This window comes from Strongyloides ratti, scaffold srae_scaffold0000001 (genome assembly GCF_001040885.1).
Source record: "Strongyloides ratti genome assembly S_ratti_ED321, scaffold srae_scaffold0000001".
Taxonomy (NCBI): Eukaryota; Metazoa; Nematoda; class Chromadorea; order Rhabditida; family Strongyloididae; genus Strongyloides; species Strongyloides ratti.
The window spans coordinates 337,948-355,061 of record NW_020171519.1 but is presented as its reverse complement, the minus strand read 5'-3'; the positions used below and the strand labels follow the sequence as shown (position 1 = coordinate 355,061).

Sequence of the window (17,114 nt, the reverse complement as noted above, 5' to 3'; positions counted from 1 at the left end):
AGAAAAAAAATAAGAAAGAGTGGTTTTCAAATCTTCGGCTTCGTTAACTCAATCGGTAAAGCACTAGACTCTTTATTTGGTTGTCGCATAATAGAGTTTCACATTGAGTTACTCTTTAAATATTAAAATGTCTTTATTATTTAAGAAACGTAAAAAAAAATTTTAAAAAAATAATAAAATTTTTGTCTAATGTAAAATTACTAAATTTAAAAAAAAAAGAAAATTAAAGAATAAATATTTTTAAAGTTTCCTCCTTTTAAATATGAAACAATAAGTTTTGTAAAAATACTTTCTTCTCAAGAAAACAAATCTTTTGCTGTTAATAATAATATTTTTAACAGTAAAAAATTATAATTTTTTTAGAAATATTTGTGCTATAAAGAAAAAAGTTAATCCTTATTTTTGAATTTATTTGGTCTAATTATTTTGCTATATGAACATCAATGAAGCAAAATTAAATAAATATAAATTTTTATTTTTACTATTAAGATTGCTATCAATAATTGTTTAGAAATTGTATTTCATTCTAAAATTTAGTTTAAAACTTAAATAGAAGATTTTTCATGGAAATTTATGTGCATTGAAACTCTGTAGCCTTCCTAGCTCAGTTGGTAGAGCGTTAGACTTTTAATCTAACGGTCAGGGGTTCGAGCCCCCTGGAGGGCTTAACATTTTAGATAATATTTTATTTTACCCATTTAGAAACTTTTATTTAATTTTTTTTACATTTAAAAGATGAAATTACTTTGAATAATTTAAAATAATATTTAGATAAAAATAAATGGAAATATTCATTAAAGTAATCTTTAATAATATGATAATATTATATAATTAAAAAAAAAATTGCCTTTATTAAAGTTTGGTTATATTTTTTATTATATTAATAATTAACTAAACTTTTTAATATAACAAAACATTTTAAATGTTTGAGATTTTTTCAAAAAAATTATGTAAGTTTTTTACTTTATTTTAGAAAAATGTTACATTTTTAAAAATTTAAATAAAATATGTTGTATTGTCTTTTTTAAAACTGATTGAAAATTGTTTATTAATAACTTTGTTTTGAAGTAAGTTATTAATGTTTTTCTGTAATTACTTAAATTTTTCAGAATCCTAAATATATATAGACGAGAATTGAGTAGGAAAAATTTTTTTAGAATTTTAAATATTTTTTAATTTTTCCTAGAGTAAAAAAATGCGCTGAACACGAAAAGTTTAATAATTTTTTGTAAAAATTGCGTCTTCAAATAGATATTGCAGCAAGGTGCATTAAAGTGCAGCAAAAACAGCTCATGTTTCATTTGCTGTAACATTACAATTTCAATAGTTTCTTTAGCAAAATTTGACCCTAAGGTAAAAAAAGGTCGGAGAAAACGTTTCCGGCCTTATTTTTTCAAAAAGATGAAGTTTTAAGTGAGATATGATAATCTAAAGTTAGGTATAAAATTTAAAAATTTTAAATCTTTATAACTTTTGAAAAAAATAATATTTTTGAGAAATAAAAAAAAAGGTACCCTAGAGAATTTTTTTCTCTACATTTTGACTAATATGCCATATCTTTATCATTTTCCGTTCTCGAGATATTCTTGAAAAAGTGTAAAATTTTAAATTAATTTTTTTTTTTTATCAGTCATAACTTTTTAAAAAATTAATTTTACGAAAAAGTGATGCAAATAAAAATTATTTATTTTTTTATGCTCTATAAAATGATATAAGTATCATCTTAATTGAATTATTTGTTCTTGAGATATAAGCAAAAAACTAATTTTACTTTTTTTATTAATATTTTTTTTTTAATTTTTTAAAATTTTTAAAGCTCTATAACTTTTGAAAAAAAAGATTTTTTAAAAAAATAAAAAAAACGTCCCCACAGAATTTTGTTCTCTACATTTTGACTAATATACCATATCTTTATCATTTCGCGTTCTCGAGATATTCTTGAAATAGTTTTTGCATATTTTTTAAGTCTTTAAATTTTGAACTTTTTTTTAACTTTTATCAGTCATAACTTTTTAAAAACTTATTTTTATAATATAATGACGGAGATAGAAATTGTACATTTTTTTGTGCTCTATAAAATGGTATAAGTATCATCTTAATTGAATTATTTGTTCTTGAGATATAAGCAAAAACACATTGTCAATTTAAAAAAATTTTTAAAGCTCTATAACTTTTGAAAAAAAAGATTTTTATGAAAAATAAAAAAAAAGGTACCCTAGAGAATTTTTTTCTCTACATTTTGACTAATATACCATATCTTTATCATTTCGTGTTCTCGAGATATTCTTGAAAAAGTGTAAAATTTAAAATTTATTTAACAATTTTAACAATTTTTGTCCTTTTTCTATTACTTGCTCATAACTTTTTAATATGCAATTTTTTAACATAACAATAAAAATACGATTGATAGATTATTTGATGCTCTTTCGAATGAGATTACGTTTACTAAAAACGGACGTTCCATTCTTGAGATTAAACAATCCTAACCCTAAATATATATAGGCGAGAATTAAGTAGGAAAAATTTTTTTAGAATTTTTAATATTTTTTAATTTATCCTAGGGTAAAAAAATGCGCTGATCACAAAAAGTTCAATAATTTTTAAAAAAAATTGCGTCTTCATATAGATATTGCAGCAAAAGCTGCAAATGTTTCATTTGCTGCAACGTTTAAGTTTCAAGAGTTATTTTAGCAAAATTTGACGTAAAGGTAAAAAAGGCCGTAGAAAACGTTTCCGACCTTAATTTTTCGAAAAGATGAATTTTTAAGTGAGATATGATGGTTTAAAGTTAAGTAAAAAATTCAAAATTTTTAAAAAATTTTCAAAACGCTGTAATTCTTGAAAAAATGATTTTTTTGAAAAAATGAAAAAAACTCCTCGGGGGATTTTTATTCTCTACATTTTGGCTACTAGATCATATTTTTATCATTTTTCGTTCTTGAGTTATGCCGGTTTAAAAAAAAAAAATTTTCAAATTAAAAATTTTTTTTAAATTTTTATCAGTCATAACTTTTTAAAAACTTAATTTTAAGAAATGGTGATAAGAACAAAAATTATTAATTAATTTGTGCTCTTTCGAATGTCATAAGTACGGTCTCAAACAAATCATTTGTTCTTGAGATATTAACTAAAAATCATCTTCCATTTAAAAAATTTAAAAATTTTCAAAACGCTATAATTCTTGAAAAAATAAATTTTTTAAAAAAATGAAAAAAACACCTCGGGGGATTTTTATTCTCTACATTTTGGCTACTAGATCATATTTTTATCATTTTTCGTTCTTGAGTTATGCGCGAAAACGTGTAAAAAATTTCTAACAATTTTTTCCTCTTAGGATAATCAAAGTTTTAAAAAGTGTTATTCAACACAAATATCAGCATAAAAAAAAGATATATACCAATTTATAATGATAATGTAACAATTTACGTTAATTTTTTTTAACTTTTATATATTTTATAATTTTATATTTATAATAATAATAAATTTAAAAAATAAATGATTTTTTACACTAATTGTTTTTTATAGCTATAGCTGTAAAAGAAAAATGTCAATGTATAAATTTAAAGATTTAATTATTTATTCATATAACTATTTTATCAATTTGCATATAGAAAAATTTTAAAAAAATAAAAAAATGTTGAAAAATAAGAAAATAATCAAAAAATATTTTTTTATGATACAATAGATCACATTATTTAAAAAATTTTTAAAATTTGAGCGTCTGAAATACATGCTTTAAATCACCGATAAAATGAAAAAATCTATAGCTTACACAAAAGGACATGCATGCAAGCAAGCGTGCGCGAAGCGCGCGCTTGTTATAAATATTAATGGAAATATAAATCAAAAAATTGTAATTATTGGTCTTGGAATATGTCTAAGTTTTTGCAATTTAGTTATTTTAATTACAAATGTTCATATATTATTTTTTAAATGGAATCAAATTTTTACATTAATTTGTGATTTTTTAATAAATTCATTTGCTATGGAAGCTGCAGGAGGAACATTTGTAATGTTAATTGAAAGAATACATGCTTTTATGAAAGTTGGCTTTTATGATGAAGCAAAAATTAACTATTTATATATTATAATTTTCTTTATTCTTTTACCTATTGATACAATTATTTTACTTCCATTTTGTGATGGTAACTTTAATATATATAATAATAATGTTACTTTTTTTTTAGTCTTTGTACATGAAATTGTTACCACATTATATTGGTTAGGATGTACAACATCTGCTGCAATATGTCTAACTATTATTTGTTGGATTTGTTATAAAAGATTGAAAATTGAAAAATTATTAAAGAATAATCTTAATAAAAGATATTTATTAATTGAGGAACAAGCAAATATTAAATTATATTTATGTTTTATTATTATACATTGTATTACAAGTTATATTAGTTATGGATTATATGTTTTACAACGTTTCAAAATTATTAAAAAAGGTATTATTCGTGTTATCATAAATTGTTTACTTTGTACTTTTTATGTTCTATATGTTTTATGTATAAATATGTTAAAACCATCTGTACGAAGAAGAATAGAAGAATTTTTAAATAGATATATATTAAGAAAAAAAAATATTTCTCCTATTTTGATGTCAAAGAAAGATCGTGATTATAATGAAACATTAGAACATTTTAATCAATTAAAATTATTATGGATATAAGTTTTAAAGAGATGTTGTGATTTTAAGTTGAACTATTATATATTCAATTTTATGTTTATTAACAATATTGTACAAAAAAAATACCAAATTTTATAACATAAAAATTAACAAAAAAAATTATTATTGTAAATTATATAATTTTTAAAATTCTTTTAATTTCAAATTTTCAATAAAATTTATATACAACTATTAATCAACAAATATATAAAATTTAAGATTCTACTCATCAATTTTATTTTTCAATTTTTATAAAATTTTAAACATATTTTTTAAAATTTAATAAAAATTAAATAAATAATTGATAATAATATTAATTTAAAATGTTTTAATATAATTTTTTCTAATACGTTTTACTTTATTTCCGTAATTAAGTTTTGTTGATTGTTTTACTTTAAAAAAGTATTTTTGTTAATTTAAAATCATGAGTAGAAAAATGATAAGCGGAAAAAATAAATTTTATAAATGAATAATAAAAAAAATTCAATAGTAAAAAAGCAAGCACTATTTTTTTAAAAAACTTTATAAAGTTTATTTAATATTTTTTAAATAAATTCAAGGATAAAAATTAACTTTTTAATTTTTTTTAGTATGATATATTACTACTTAAAAAAGTTATCAAAACGAATATTTATTTCATTTTTAGTTGCTTATTTTATTAAATCATTAAACATTAATCTAAAAATATTTCCTTGTTTCTTTATGATATCATAATTTTATTAAAAATTATCAAAATAAAATAAATTAACTGAAAAATATACAACAAATTAATGTACTGTAATAATTTTTATATATAAAATAATAATAACATATTATAACTTAACTAATTTCACACGATATTGAAACAAAAAAATTAAATAGATACATTAAAACAAATGTAAACTTATTTAGTTTACTAATTGACAACATAATTTTTATTAAATTTATATAATTTAACAATATATAATCTAATACTGATATTATTAATAAAAAAAATACTTTATCATTAAAAATTTTATTTAAATTTTAAGGTCTGCTAATCAGAAAGATGCTAGAACTGTGATACAATTTAATTCATAAGAACAATTACAAAAAAAAATTATTCACTTATAAAATATTTTAACAAGTATTATCTTTATTAGTTTCTGATATTTTAATTTTTTTTATTATAAAATACAGACAACATTTTTTAAATAAAGATAAATACAAAACAATGTGTGAATAATAACAAATATTTTTAGTGGTTTTCTTTAGTATCAATTACAAAAACAATAGTTTTTAATATAATCATTTTTTTACTTATAATTTATGAATTATTCATACTTTTATATTTTACATAAAAATCATAAAGTGTAATAATGACTTTATAATATTTAATTATAATCTATTTATATAAAAAAAAAGTAATTCTTAAAAAATTAAGATAATAAAAATAATACGGTAAACTATTGATTAAAAAGGAAAGTCATTTTTTTAATTTTATAATAAAAAAATAAACAAATTTTTTAACTTAAATCTTTTTTTTTTATATGTTCTAGTTAACCTTTTCTTTCTATTTAAAAAAACAAATATATTTAAAATTATTTTTTAGTGCACGCATATAACTATACATTTATTGTTTCTAACATGTATTATTTAAAGAAAACTATTATATAATATTTTACATTAAAATTATTTTTTATTTATAATAATTAAGTTTTTATCTGATAAATATTTTTTTAAAAAAATCACATTTTTGATAATAAAAGTGTGCTTTAAAAGATTAAAAGAACATTTGTTTTTCAATAACATGCTATTAAATATAATAACTAATTAGGAGACTTGTAATTTTTATAAATAACATAAACTAAAAATTAACTATAAAATTAAAAATTTATTTATATAAGAGGAAAAAAAAATAAATTTAAAGTTTCGTGCATTTTTAAAAATTTTTATTTTATTACTCATATTGTTAAAAATAAACTTCCTTAACATGAATAATAATGTGTGAAACTTTATAATTATTTTTGATTTTTATAGTTTATAAGATATTATTTTTATAAGCTTGTAACTATTACTTAGCTTAAGTTTATTATGAATTCTGATAAAATTATCACTCTAGTATGTTATTTTATAATTTCTATTTTTGGTTTATTAATAAATTTATTTTGTTTATTTAAAATAACAACATTAAAAGAATTTCGTCATTGTTTTGGTTATATTTGTATATGCCAATTAATAGCAAATTGCTTGACATCAAGTATATTTATTTTTTGGAGTTGTCCAAGTTTAATAATATTTGAAAATGATGGTAATTATGAGACTATAAATCAAATTTTTGGAAAATTTGGTATTTTAGCATGGAATATAACAATGTATTCTCATATAGCTTCATGTATAAATAGATGTATTGCTATGTTCCTACCTACAAAGTATGGAAGAATCTTTAATAATAAAACTTGTGTTGTAGTTATTACAGCAATTTGGGGTTTATCAATATGTCACGTTATACCATATACTTTTTTTGGTTGTATATATAAATTTTCACCAGTCGATTTAACATGGACATTTGTATTTACAAAATGTACTAAAATAATGACATCAATTGATTTATATCTTAGTTTATCAAATGTATGTATTTCATTATTTTTAGATTCATTAATTTTTATAAAACTTGGTATTCAAGGCAAAAAATCAAATCAATTATTAAAAACAATTCCAGTATCAAAAATTAATAGTAATTTTAATACAACAAATATTACAAAAAAACATGAAAAAGTAAATAAAATAAAAAAATCTAAAATAAATTCAGTTTATAATAACAGAATTCGTTTTTTTCTTCAATCTTTTATTCAAAATCTTTTAATTGCTGGTGAATTAATATGTTTTCATATAATATCTTATCAAGGAAAAGGAAAACTTTGGGCAATGGCTTTTTCTAGTTGTGCATGGGCAATGTGCCATACCATTGATGGAATAATTTTATGCGTATTTAATAAAGAGATAAGAAATTCTTTACTAAATATATGTTCTTTTAAACAAGGATAAATTTATGTTATTAAAAAATTTTTATTTTATAATTTTTAAATTGTAATAAAAAAATATATTAAATTTTTTAATTTAAAAACAAGAAATATAATTTTTTAAGAATATGTATTAATATTTGAAACTTGTTAAAAATAACTGTATTGTTAAAATTCATAACTTTTTATTTGAATTTGAATTTTTTATTTTAAAAATATAATAAATTTTTTTTTGTTAAAAATAATGTATCATCTTAGTTAATTGTCGTTTTTTTTTTAAAGTTTATTGAATATAAACTTTTTCTACTCTATATAATTTTTTTTTAAAAAACATTTTTATAATTATTGTGTTTATCTTGTATAATGATGTAATATATATTTGATAAAACAAATTACACTTACATTCCAAATAATATAGTGGTAATTTGATACTTTTTTTTTTTAATTATTTATAATTTTAGTTTTTAAAAATATATTATTTGGTGTTTCGGAGATATAATAAATGGTTGGTTTTGTTGTAGTTATCTCTGGAAATAATTGAACTTTTTTTGTTATTTCAGGACTTGTTAAATTAATAATATTTTCAATTTTTGGTGTTTTTGTACTAGTTTCAATTGTAACTAATTTTTTGGTAGTAGTAATTTTTGTATAAATTATATCTGTTTTTTTCGTAGTTACTTTATTAACAGTTGAATCCTTTACCAAGTTGTTTATTTTTAAAGTTGATAAAAGAATTTGTCCCATTTTTGTTGTTGTATCAAAAGGAATGGTTTTATTAAACATAGTAATTTGAGTTGTTACTTTACTTTTTTTATGCTTCTTATCTTTTTTTGTCTTTTCTTCACTATGTGATTCATTTTCAGAAGTCATATAATTTTTAATTTTTTTATTATTTTTTATTGTAAGATATTCTTTTGAATCGTTTTCTGAAGAAACTTTTACACTTTTAGTAGTAACAGTTGTAAATATAAAAATAAAAAGCAATATTTGAAGCTTAGTAAATAACATTGTTGAAAAATAAAAAAATATATAAAAAAAACTTTTTTAAATACATCATAAGGTTTATTAAAATCATTAAATTTGTATAAAATCAGATTATGGTAAAATTAATTATCAGAATCTGAATTAAATGGTATAATAAAAGATTTTTTGAATAATATAAAATTAAGCTTAAATATCATTGTTAAAATTGGATTATATTTTGCATTGAAAAAATAATTTTTCAAATTGTGGCTGGTCTTTCAGTAGTTAAAGTTAAAGTCATTAGTCATTTTGTTGATATGATTGGAGTAGTCGACATTTTTATTAATAGTGTTATTGTACTTTATTTATATTTATAATGTTTCTTGTAATGAAGCATTATGTCATTTTCTTTTGATTGTAATAAAAAAAAGGAAGATGATGATAAGTTTTTTTGCATTAATTTTATGTTAAACTTTTTGCTACTTTCTTTACTGGATTTCTTATAACTTTTTATATTATCCACTTTGTTCGATTCATTGAAACAACTATTTTTTTTTGTTTATATTTGAAAACAGAAGCTAAAATAAATTTCTTACCAATTCGTTCATTTTTTTTTGATATTTGTGAATATTTTACTCGTCTCACTTTCATTATTTTGTCTTAATATTTCTTTATTTTCAAAAACATGTTGAGAAAAAAGTTTAGGTAAAAGTATAATTAATAAAAAGATGGCAAAATATATTTTTTTTAAAAATAAAAACTTTAAAAAAAAATAAAATAAGATTATAATATTTAATAAATAAAATGGTTCGTTTATATACTCAAACTTTTATATTTTTTTAAATATTCTTGTAGACAAAAAACAAGATAAAAATCAATGAATATTTGTTCACCTGTTATAACAAAGTCTACGACATGACTATTTTTTTTAATATCATAATTTTATTAAGTAAATTTTTCAAATTTAAAACCATGCCTTTATACAAAAAAATATAAAAATTATTCAATATTTACTTTATTTAAAACGTTTTGAAAATTATAAGCAAATAATAAGCAAATAAGTTTTATCTAATAATTGATAAAAATATAAATTATAACAAAGAAAATTTTTTTTTATATTTTTGAACATTCATTATTAATAATATATGAACAAAAATATATTATTAACAAATATAATATTAAATTAATCACGATGCGTCTTTCTACCAGATATATATTCTGGAACTGTAGTTTCATAATCTTTGAATTCATCACCATTTGTTGAAAAAGTTAATTCTGATTCATTTGTAGATTGACCACAATCATCTTTACACTCTTTTTTACTTTTTTCTGATGATTTTTCTTTTTTTCTATAAATAATTAAATCTTCATTAAAAAAATAGTTATCTTTGGATTTTAATAATTCATTGCTTTCTTCTGAAGGTATTAAATTTTCGATGATATTTGAAAATGATAACTTTCTTTTTGACGGTATAATTTTTGACGATATAATATATACTAATGTAAAAATAATTAAAAAAAAGTATTTGGTAGAAATTAGAATCATCACAGATAATATAAGTAATTATGATTCTACTATCATTTTATTGTCATTTTATATTACTACAATACTATTTCAAAAACTTTAGCACCTGTTAATTTTTCTATCTTTTATTATTTTTCCATATTTTGTTTTAAAAAAATATAGTATTTTAAAAACAAAACTATTTATTGTTTTCAATTTTAAATAAATATTATTTCTAAACTTATTTTTAATATTAGTCATATTTTGTGAACAAGTTTAACAAAACTTTTATCAAACAAACTTGCTGGCAAAATTAATTTACAAAACTATGTAAAAAGTTTATAAATATTTGCTTTATATTTATTAATATAAATAAATGCATTTGTCAAATTTTAATTTATCAAAAAAGTTAACTAAAAATAATTGCTTATTAAAATTTTTAATAAATTTTATCATTGAGAGATTAAAGTGGTATTTTAAAAATTGATACATTACATTTTTTTAGTACTTTTAATCTTTATCTTTTACCAAATTAAATTATTAAAAGACATTGGGAAAATTTTTCATTAAAAAGAATCATATGATAAAAACATTATAAACTTACGAAATAACTCTTAAAAAATAAACTAGCACATATCACTGATGTGAGTTAGTTTGACAATTTTTTTAAGAATTAATACAATAAACAGAAATATGAAGAATATGATATTTAATAAAAATTAGTTTATAGTTAGATTATTGCAAATTTTACCATAAAAGTTTACTAAAAGTTTAGTTTGTTTTAAAAATTGCTCAATTAATTTTTTTGCTTTATTTTAAAAAAAGTTTGAAAAAATTATGATTGGTTAAAATTTCAGGTATACGTTAAATTAATGCAAAAAGTTTAATTATTTTGAAGTATTTTAAGTAAGAAAAAAAATGATATTTTATTCAAAATATAAAAAAAATAACACAATATATTTTTTGTTTTCATTTACAAACTCTTTTTTAAAAATTTCTATTACTTGTTTCAAAAATATTTATTAAAAAAAGTTATGACTACAAACGTTACTTCCAACTTTTTATTATCTTTAGGTTCAATTTCACTTCAAATAATCATTTTCCAGCAAATGTTAGTTTTGTATTCTTTTGCTTGATTTTCTGTATAAAAACATATTTTTTCAAAAAAAAACGACTAGATTTTCTGTTACCAACACATTTTTTTTGTCTTAAAAAAGATAAAAAAAATTCCTCATACTTCATTTCATATCTTTATACACTGAGTGGGACTTAAATTTCCTTATATCTTCTTTTAAAAATCGACTTTACTTATAACTACTTCAAACTATCAAACAAACTTTTTAATCATATATTTTAATATAAATACCTTTATGAGATGAAGGAAAATGATTACTTTTTAAAGGCATGTCTAGGTACAATATTTTCCTCGTTTTGTGTGTAATCTTTTTGTTAACAAGTAATTTAATTAATGCCTACAATACTACAACTAACAATGCTGTAAATTCAAGGAATAAATTGTATGAAAAAAATGGAAAAAATGCTCCTTCAAAAATGTTTAAATCTATTGTTAACATTGTCATTGTAATTTATAGAGGAACATTTAGCATAGCTTTGAAGATTCAAGAAAATTTGAGTTCTGGATATGATTCTATCAAAACTGGTTTTAGTAAGATTACTGGATCATATTATGAAGAGGTAAGTTTTGACATGATATTTTATATGATAATTAATTAAATTTTTAGTCCATTGATCAACAGGTGCCATTAAATAACTCTACAACAATTGTAACTGAGAAAAATAATTATGCTCAAAAGTACATAAATAAAATTACTACTGTTGTAAAATTATATATTGGAGAAGAAATTCCACTAATAAAAATTGCTGTACTTCATGGAATAGGTATAACAACGTTCTATTTAGCATTAATATGCTTCATTATTCTTCGATCAATAATTTTCAAATCATCATCGTATCAGTCATCTAGAAAAAGGAGAGACACAAATTCAAGAAATTTAAAAGAAAACTTTATACCAGCAAATTTAGTGGATCATAAAAAGACATATAATTTTGAAAGTAAAGACAACACTGTATGTAATTGAGACCATATCATTTTGTACTATAAATAAATATTTTAAACTAAACTAAAAGTACTAATTACTTACTATTTTTTTTTTTTAATTATTTCCAAAAAATAAATACAAAAAAGATTAATTATATTGGTGGTGGTGGAGGCATCTCAGAAGTCATAAAAGGTGGTGGTGGTGGTATCATTGTTGATCCAAGAGTAGGTGGAGGCGGTGGTATCAATCCAGCTGCAACAACAGGAGGTGGAATAATACTAGCATTTAATGTTTGTGGTGGTGGTGGTATCATACCAGCTAAATGGGGTGGTTGAGGAATTGCCATATTCCATTGAGCTCCAAACCTCGGTGCCATAGGTGGTATCAACGCCGACTGCCCTGCTACACCGTAGTAGTTGTAAAATCCCATTGTTGGTTGAACTCCTGTTGGAATAATTTGTGGATGTATTTGTGGGACACTTTGGTTAGGACCTTCAGCAAATTGTTGATGTGGTTTTGTTGCTTTTGTAATAGGATTCTTTGATGCTAATAGTCTCTCAGCAGCTGATCCATGTCTTTCTCCCTTAGAATCTTTTTTAAATGCATACGAAACTTGTATTTGCCTATTAGCCAAATGTTGCCCATTCATTGATTCGATTGCTAGATCAGCTGCTTCAAATGAATCATAACTGATAAAAGCAAAGCCTTTACTATTTCCTGTTTCTACATCTCTCATTATCTTAGGAACTTGTAGTATTCCTCCAAAAGCAGAAAATGTATCATATAGTAATTTCTCATCAATTGAAGAATCTAAATTACCAACAAACAAATTAGCTCCAATATCCATAGTCTTTTCACTTTGTGAAGCTTTGTTAACTTTTATTGGTTTTCCATATAATTTTATCATATTCATAATTTTTATAGCATAGTCAGCATCTTCTTCACTTAAAAATTCAACAAAACCGAAACCTTGGTGATTATTAGTAACTCTGTCTTTTGGCATGTTTACTGAAATAACAGGACCTGCTTGAACAAATAACTCCCATAAAATTGCTTCATTTACCTTTTCATCTAATCCTCCAACATAAATAGTTGCATCTTAAAGTAAAAATAATTAAAAATATAAGATTAAGCTTACCTTGATTTCTTTCTTGAAGAGCTCCTGCAAATAACAATGACATTTCCTAGTAAAATTTTTTTTATATTTAAGTTATTTAAAAAAAATATAATTTTTAAACTTTATTAGTATTTACAAAGCACAAAAACATTTTTCCAATGTTTAAATCTCAACAAGAAGCATGGTTATAAATGATATAAGTAGAAATAAATCAACTTTAAAATTGAAAACTTTATCCTTCTTCTAAAATATTACTAAATACAATAAAAAAAATAGAATATTTTATTTTTAAAATAGAACTCTTATACTTTGTAAATAAATATTTTCTTTTTATGTAAAATAATAAATTAATAAGGCAAAATTAATTTCCTGAAATTTCTTTTCCCATTCTTTCAAAACCGTTTAAAAGTGAAGAAATAGTCATTGAAGGAATTTCATTGGAATATGGGAATGCTTTTATTGATAACATATAAAATTCAAATTCTTGTTCTGCTAAACCAAAATTTAATGGATCTTCACTGGATACTTCATGTTTTAATAACATTTGTTTAAATGAATTTATAAATGATTCATGAACATGTTTAAATATTACCTCAACCATTTCATTTGGCATAATTTCAGTTACTGCATTATGAAGTTTATTTAATTGTCTTGATACGTTTTGAATTTCTTGAGAAGGTAATTTAGGTTTAATTTTCCAATTTTGAAAACTTGTTAACATATTAAATTCAACTACAGATGTTATTTTTGCACATATTTCACTTATATGATCATTAAAATCTTTTGTTGTCTGTGCAAAATGTCTTAATTGATTTCTGTTAATATCTGTTAAATGTTTTTCAAATTCTTCCTCTATCAGTGGTATTATTTTAATAATTAATTGAAGACAACGTATAGCTAAAGCTAAATTTTTAACAGATATTGTTTTCAATCCAGCTACCGTCAATGCTCCAGCACCCAATAATAGTTGACAAGTTTTACTATTAAATATTTTTAATATTTGTATAACATTCATTGCCATTTCTGCAGATGTATTTGGAAACATATCTAATGTTGTACAATATTCTGCCAACATTGTCAGTAACCCTAAAACGGCTCCATTAACAGCATATTTATCTCCTTCAACATATAAAAAACTATCCTCACTTTCATCACAGGATAACATTTCTTCTGTTAATCTTAACTTTCTTGTTTCAAAAGACAAATCCATAAAAATTTGATATGATCGTGGTACTTTGATTGGAATCCATTTTTCTGACATCATTAATGTATCCAATTTATTTCTTCTTTGTTCATGAAAGAAAGTAATAAATCTTGATGTTTGTAATTGTAAACATTGCGTTAAAGACCATGATGATAACTTTTCTTTAGCTACATTTATAACATCATCATTACCAGCACTAATAACATTTACACAATCTTCTCCAAATTGTAAAATTAATCTTCGAAGCATGTCAAATTGAACAGAAGTACATTGTTCAATAAATGAGTTTTTTGCCTTCCCATCTAATAATTTAACAATTCTTTCTTGACAACACAATGAACAATATTCTACTAATAATTTTGAAACAACCTCAAATTGTTCTAAATCATTACAAGGTTTTGAAAGTTGACCTGATATATATTCATATGTTGAAGCACTCTCTTCTTCACAATTATCACAACTATTTAATGATATCGTTTGTTGAATAGGCGAATGATCATAAGGTTCTTTATATTTTAAATTCATTCCTCTTACACGATCAACATTATCAATTATCATTTCTTGAATACTTAAAATTTTTTTGCAAAATAATACTAATGTTGAAAATAAATCTTTAAGTGTTTCAAACCATTGAATAAAGTCCATTTTTTTCATTTGTTGTGTCAAATTATATGTTGATGATGGATCAAATTCTCCAAGATCTTTACCACATAATACTACATGATTTTTAACAGTTTGTCTAATTAAATTTTTTATTGCTTCTTGAATTTCTTCTTTTAAAAGTTGAAGAAATTTATAAAATCTTACACGTAAAAGACCTATAATTACTGGATTAAGTTGATTTTCCTGATAACAAGCATCACTATCTTTTTTCAATGGTTGACCAAATTCTTTTTGTATCAGGAATACAAATTCTTCTTGAAGCATTTTAGCTATAGCTTTTTCTAGTTCATTTAATTGAGAACTAAGATGTCGAAAACAGACAACACCCTTCAAATCAGTTTCTAATACATCTTGTGCCATTTCAATACAATCTAATGCATTAGCATAATCATTTTGATTTAATAACATTTGTATAGTAATTTGTGCATCTTTTAAACAAGCTATATTATTTAATTTTTTTAATAATCGTTGCTTATTAATTTTTGCCTGTTGTAAATTAACAATTTTTTGTGCTCTTTCATAAACTTTATCATTAATTAATGCTAAATTATCTCTAACAGTAGCAACTTTTTGTTTACCTTCTGCTAATTCTGTATGAACAGAATTAATACTATTAACTGTCTTCCAAAAAGCTTCTCCTTTTCTTTCTAATTGTTCATTTAACAAAGCTCCAACCAAATCATGATAGTAATCAAGTTTAGAGTTTAAAAAAGCATATGATCTAAAACTTCTACCATCAAAAAAATCAGTCTTATTAAAGTATTGAAAACAGCTTTTTTCTGAAACAATACTACTACCACTGTCTTTTCTTGATAATGAATAATTTGATTGAGTTCCATTTATTGTTGAACCTGATTTATTTCTTTCTAATTGAAATGCATCAACTTCATCAATATCTGGGAGAAGAAAAATTTGTTCAAAATCTTTTTGTCTTGTTATATTAAAATTGGGATCTAAAAATATTTTTGGTATATCACCTGTATTTAATTTTCCTTGATGTTCTTCAATTCTTTGTTGTTGTTTCTCAAGATTATTTTTATGTCTAACATATTTTTTTAATTCTTTTCCTGTTGTATCAAGATATTCTGTATAAAATTCTTTTGGTGTATCTTTTAATATGTTATCTTTTGGTATATGTCTAGAAGGAGCAAATGAATCACCCCAATGTTTAACAAAAATAACCATGTTCTCATTTTTTGATTTTTTTGGATCAGCTAAGACTGATGATAAATTTTGAACACGACACCTAAAACATAAAAATAAAAACAATGTATATTTTTAAATATTTTTTTAAAATATATATATATATATATATATATAAACAATTTTTTAAAAAAAGACAATAAAAACAAATAAATTATTAAAACATATTTTAAAAAAAGAATAATAAAAGACAAACAGGCAAAAAGTATAAAATCAAGATAAAATAACAATTACTATATCAAATATCCATCTCTCTCTTAATCAAAGATAAAGAAGTCTCACACATTTAGATTTGTCTTATCTCTGTTTGAACAAATAAATAAATATGAACACATCTAATTAATCTTCCTTTTCCTCATTTTTTCAACCACCCACCCTCTATATTTATAAATAATTCTTTGTCATCTTGTTTTTTTTCTTAAAATACCTCTAGTTTTTTTTTGACATTTTTTTGTAATACATTTAATAACAATTTAAACTGTAACTGTTTTTTCTACATATTTCTTTTTTATGATAACATTTTATATTTATTACTATTTAATTTTCAACCATTTTGTAATATTTTTATTAAAATATTTTATATTAATTTACTGCTATGTTTAGACATTAATTTATATTAAAAAGTATAAACACATAATTTAATAAAACTATTTTACTCCATTATAATATTCTAATTGCAATAATATACATAATAAACAAATTGCTTAACTTTTAATATTTATTTTTATATATGTGAAATGTTACAGT

General features: G+C 21.2%; 7 protein-coding genes across 7 annotated transcripts; 3 read left to right on the top strand and 4 right to left on the bottom strand.

Moving 5' to 3' along the window:
• Positions 1-3,751: 3,751 nt before the first annotated feature.
• SRAE_0000012500 (Hypothetical protein) lies at positions 3,752-4,675 on the top strand (the record flags this gene model as incomplete). Its single annotated transcript, XM_024645972.1, has 2 exons — positions 3,752-4,145; positions 4,188-4,675. The coding sequence occupies 2 exons, from the start codon at positions 3,752-3,754 to the stop codon at positions 4,673-4,675; spliced, it is 882 nt and encodes a 293-aa protein (XP_024500202.1).
• Positions 4,676-6,724: 2,049 nt separating this feature from the next.
• On the top strand, positions 6,725-7,678 carry SRAE_0000012400 (7TM GPCR, serpentine receptor class x (Srx) family-containing protein; the record flags this gene model as incomplete). Its single annotated transcript, XM_024645971.1, has 1 exon — positions 6,725-7,678. One exon carries the CDS (start codon positions 6,725-6,727, stop codon positions 7,676-7,678), a length of 954 nt encoding a protein of 317 aa, XP_024500201.1.
• Positions 7,679-8,094: 416 nt separating this feature from the next.
• SRAE_0000012300 (Hypothetical protein) lies at positions 8,095-8,523 on the bottom strand (the record flags this gene model as incomplete). The annotated part of the gene is made up of 1 exon (XM_024645970.1): positions 8,095-8,523. The coding sequence occupies one exon, from the start codon at positions 8,521-8,523 to the stop codon at positions 8,095-8,097; it is 429 nt and encodes a 142-aa protein (XP_024500200.1).
• Positions 8,524-9,799: 1,276 nt separating this feature from the next.
• SRAE_0000012200 (Hypothetical protein) lies at positions 9,800-11,526 on the bottom strand (the record flags this gene model as incomplete). The annotated part of the gene is made up of 2 exons (XM_024645969.1): positions 9,800-10,032; positions 11,487-11,526. The coding sequence occupies 2 exons, from the start codon at positions 11,524-11,526 to the stop codon at positions 9,800-9,802; spliced, it is 273 nt and encodes a 90-aa protein (XP_024500199.1).
• On the top strand, positions 11,525-12,219 carry SRAE_0000012100 (Hypothetical protein; the record flags this gene model as incomplete). Its single annotated transcript, XM_024645968.1, has 3 exons — positions 11,525-11,637; positions 11,713-11,815; positions 11,863-12,219. 3 exons carry the CDS (start codon positions 11,525-11,527, stop codon positions 12,217-12,219), a joined length of 573 nt encoding a protein of 190 aa, XP_024500198.1.
• A 112-nt stretch (positions 12,220-12,331) lies between these two features.
• Positions 12,332-13,361, bottom strand: SRAE_0000012000 (Splicing factor 3B subunit 4; the record flags this gene model as incomplete). Its single annotated transcript, XM_024645967.1, has 2 exons — positions 12,332-13,278; positions 13,319-13,361. 2 exons carry the CDS (start codon positions 13,359-13,361, stop codon positions 12,332-12,334), a joined length of 990 nt encoding a protein of 329 aa, XP_024500197.1.
• Positions 13,362-13,658: 297 nt separating this feature from the next.
• On the bottom strand, positions 13,659-16,349 carry SRAE_0000011900 (Vacuolar protein sorting-associated protein 54; the record flags this gene model as incomplete). Its single annotated transcript, XM_024645966.1, has 1 exon — positions 13,659-16,349. The coding sequence occupies one exon, from the start codon at positions 16,347-16,349 to the stop codon at positions 13,659-13,661; it is 2,691 nt and encodes an 896-aa protein (XP_024500196.1).
• Between the last annotated feature and the right edge of the window lie 765 nt (positions 16,350-17,114).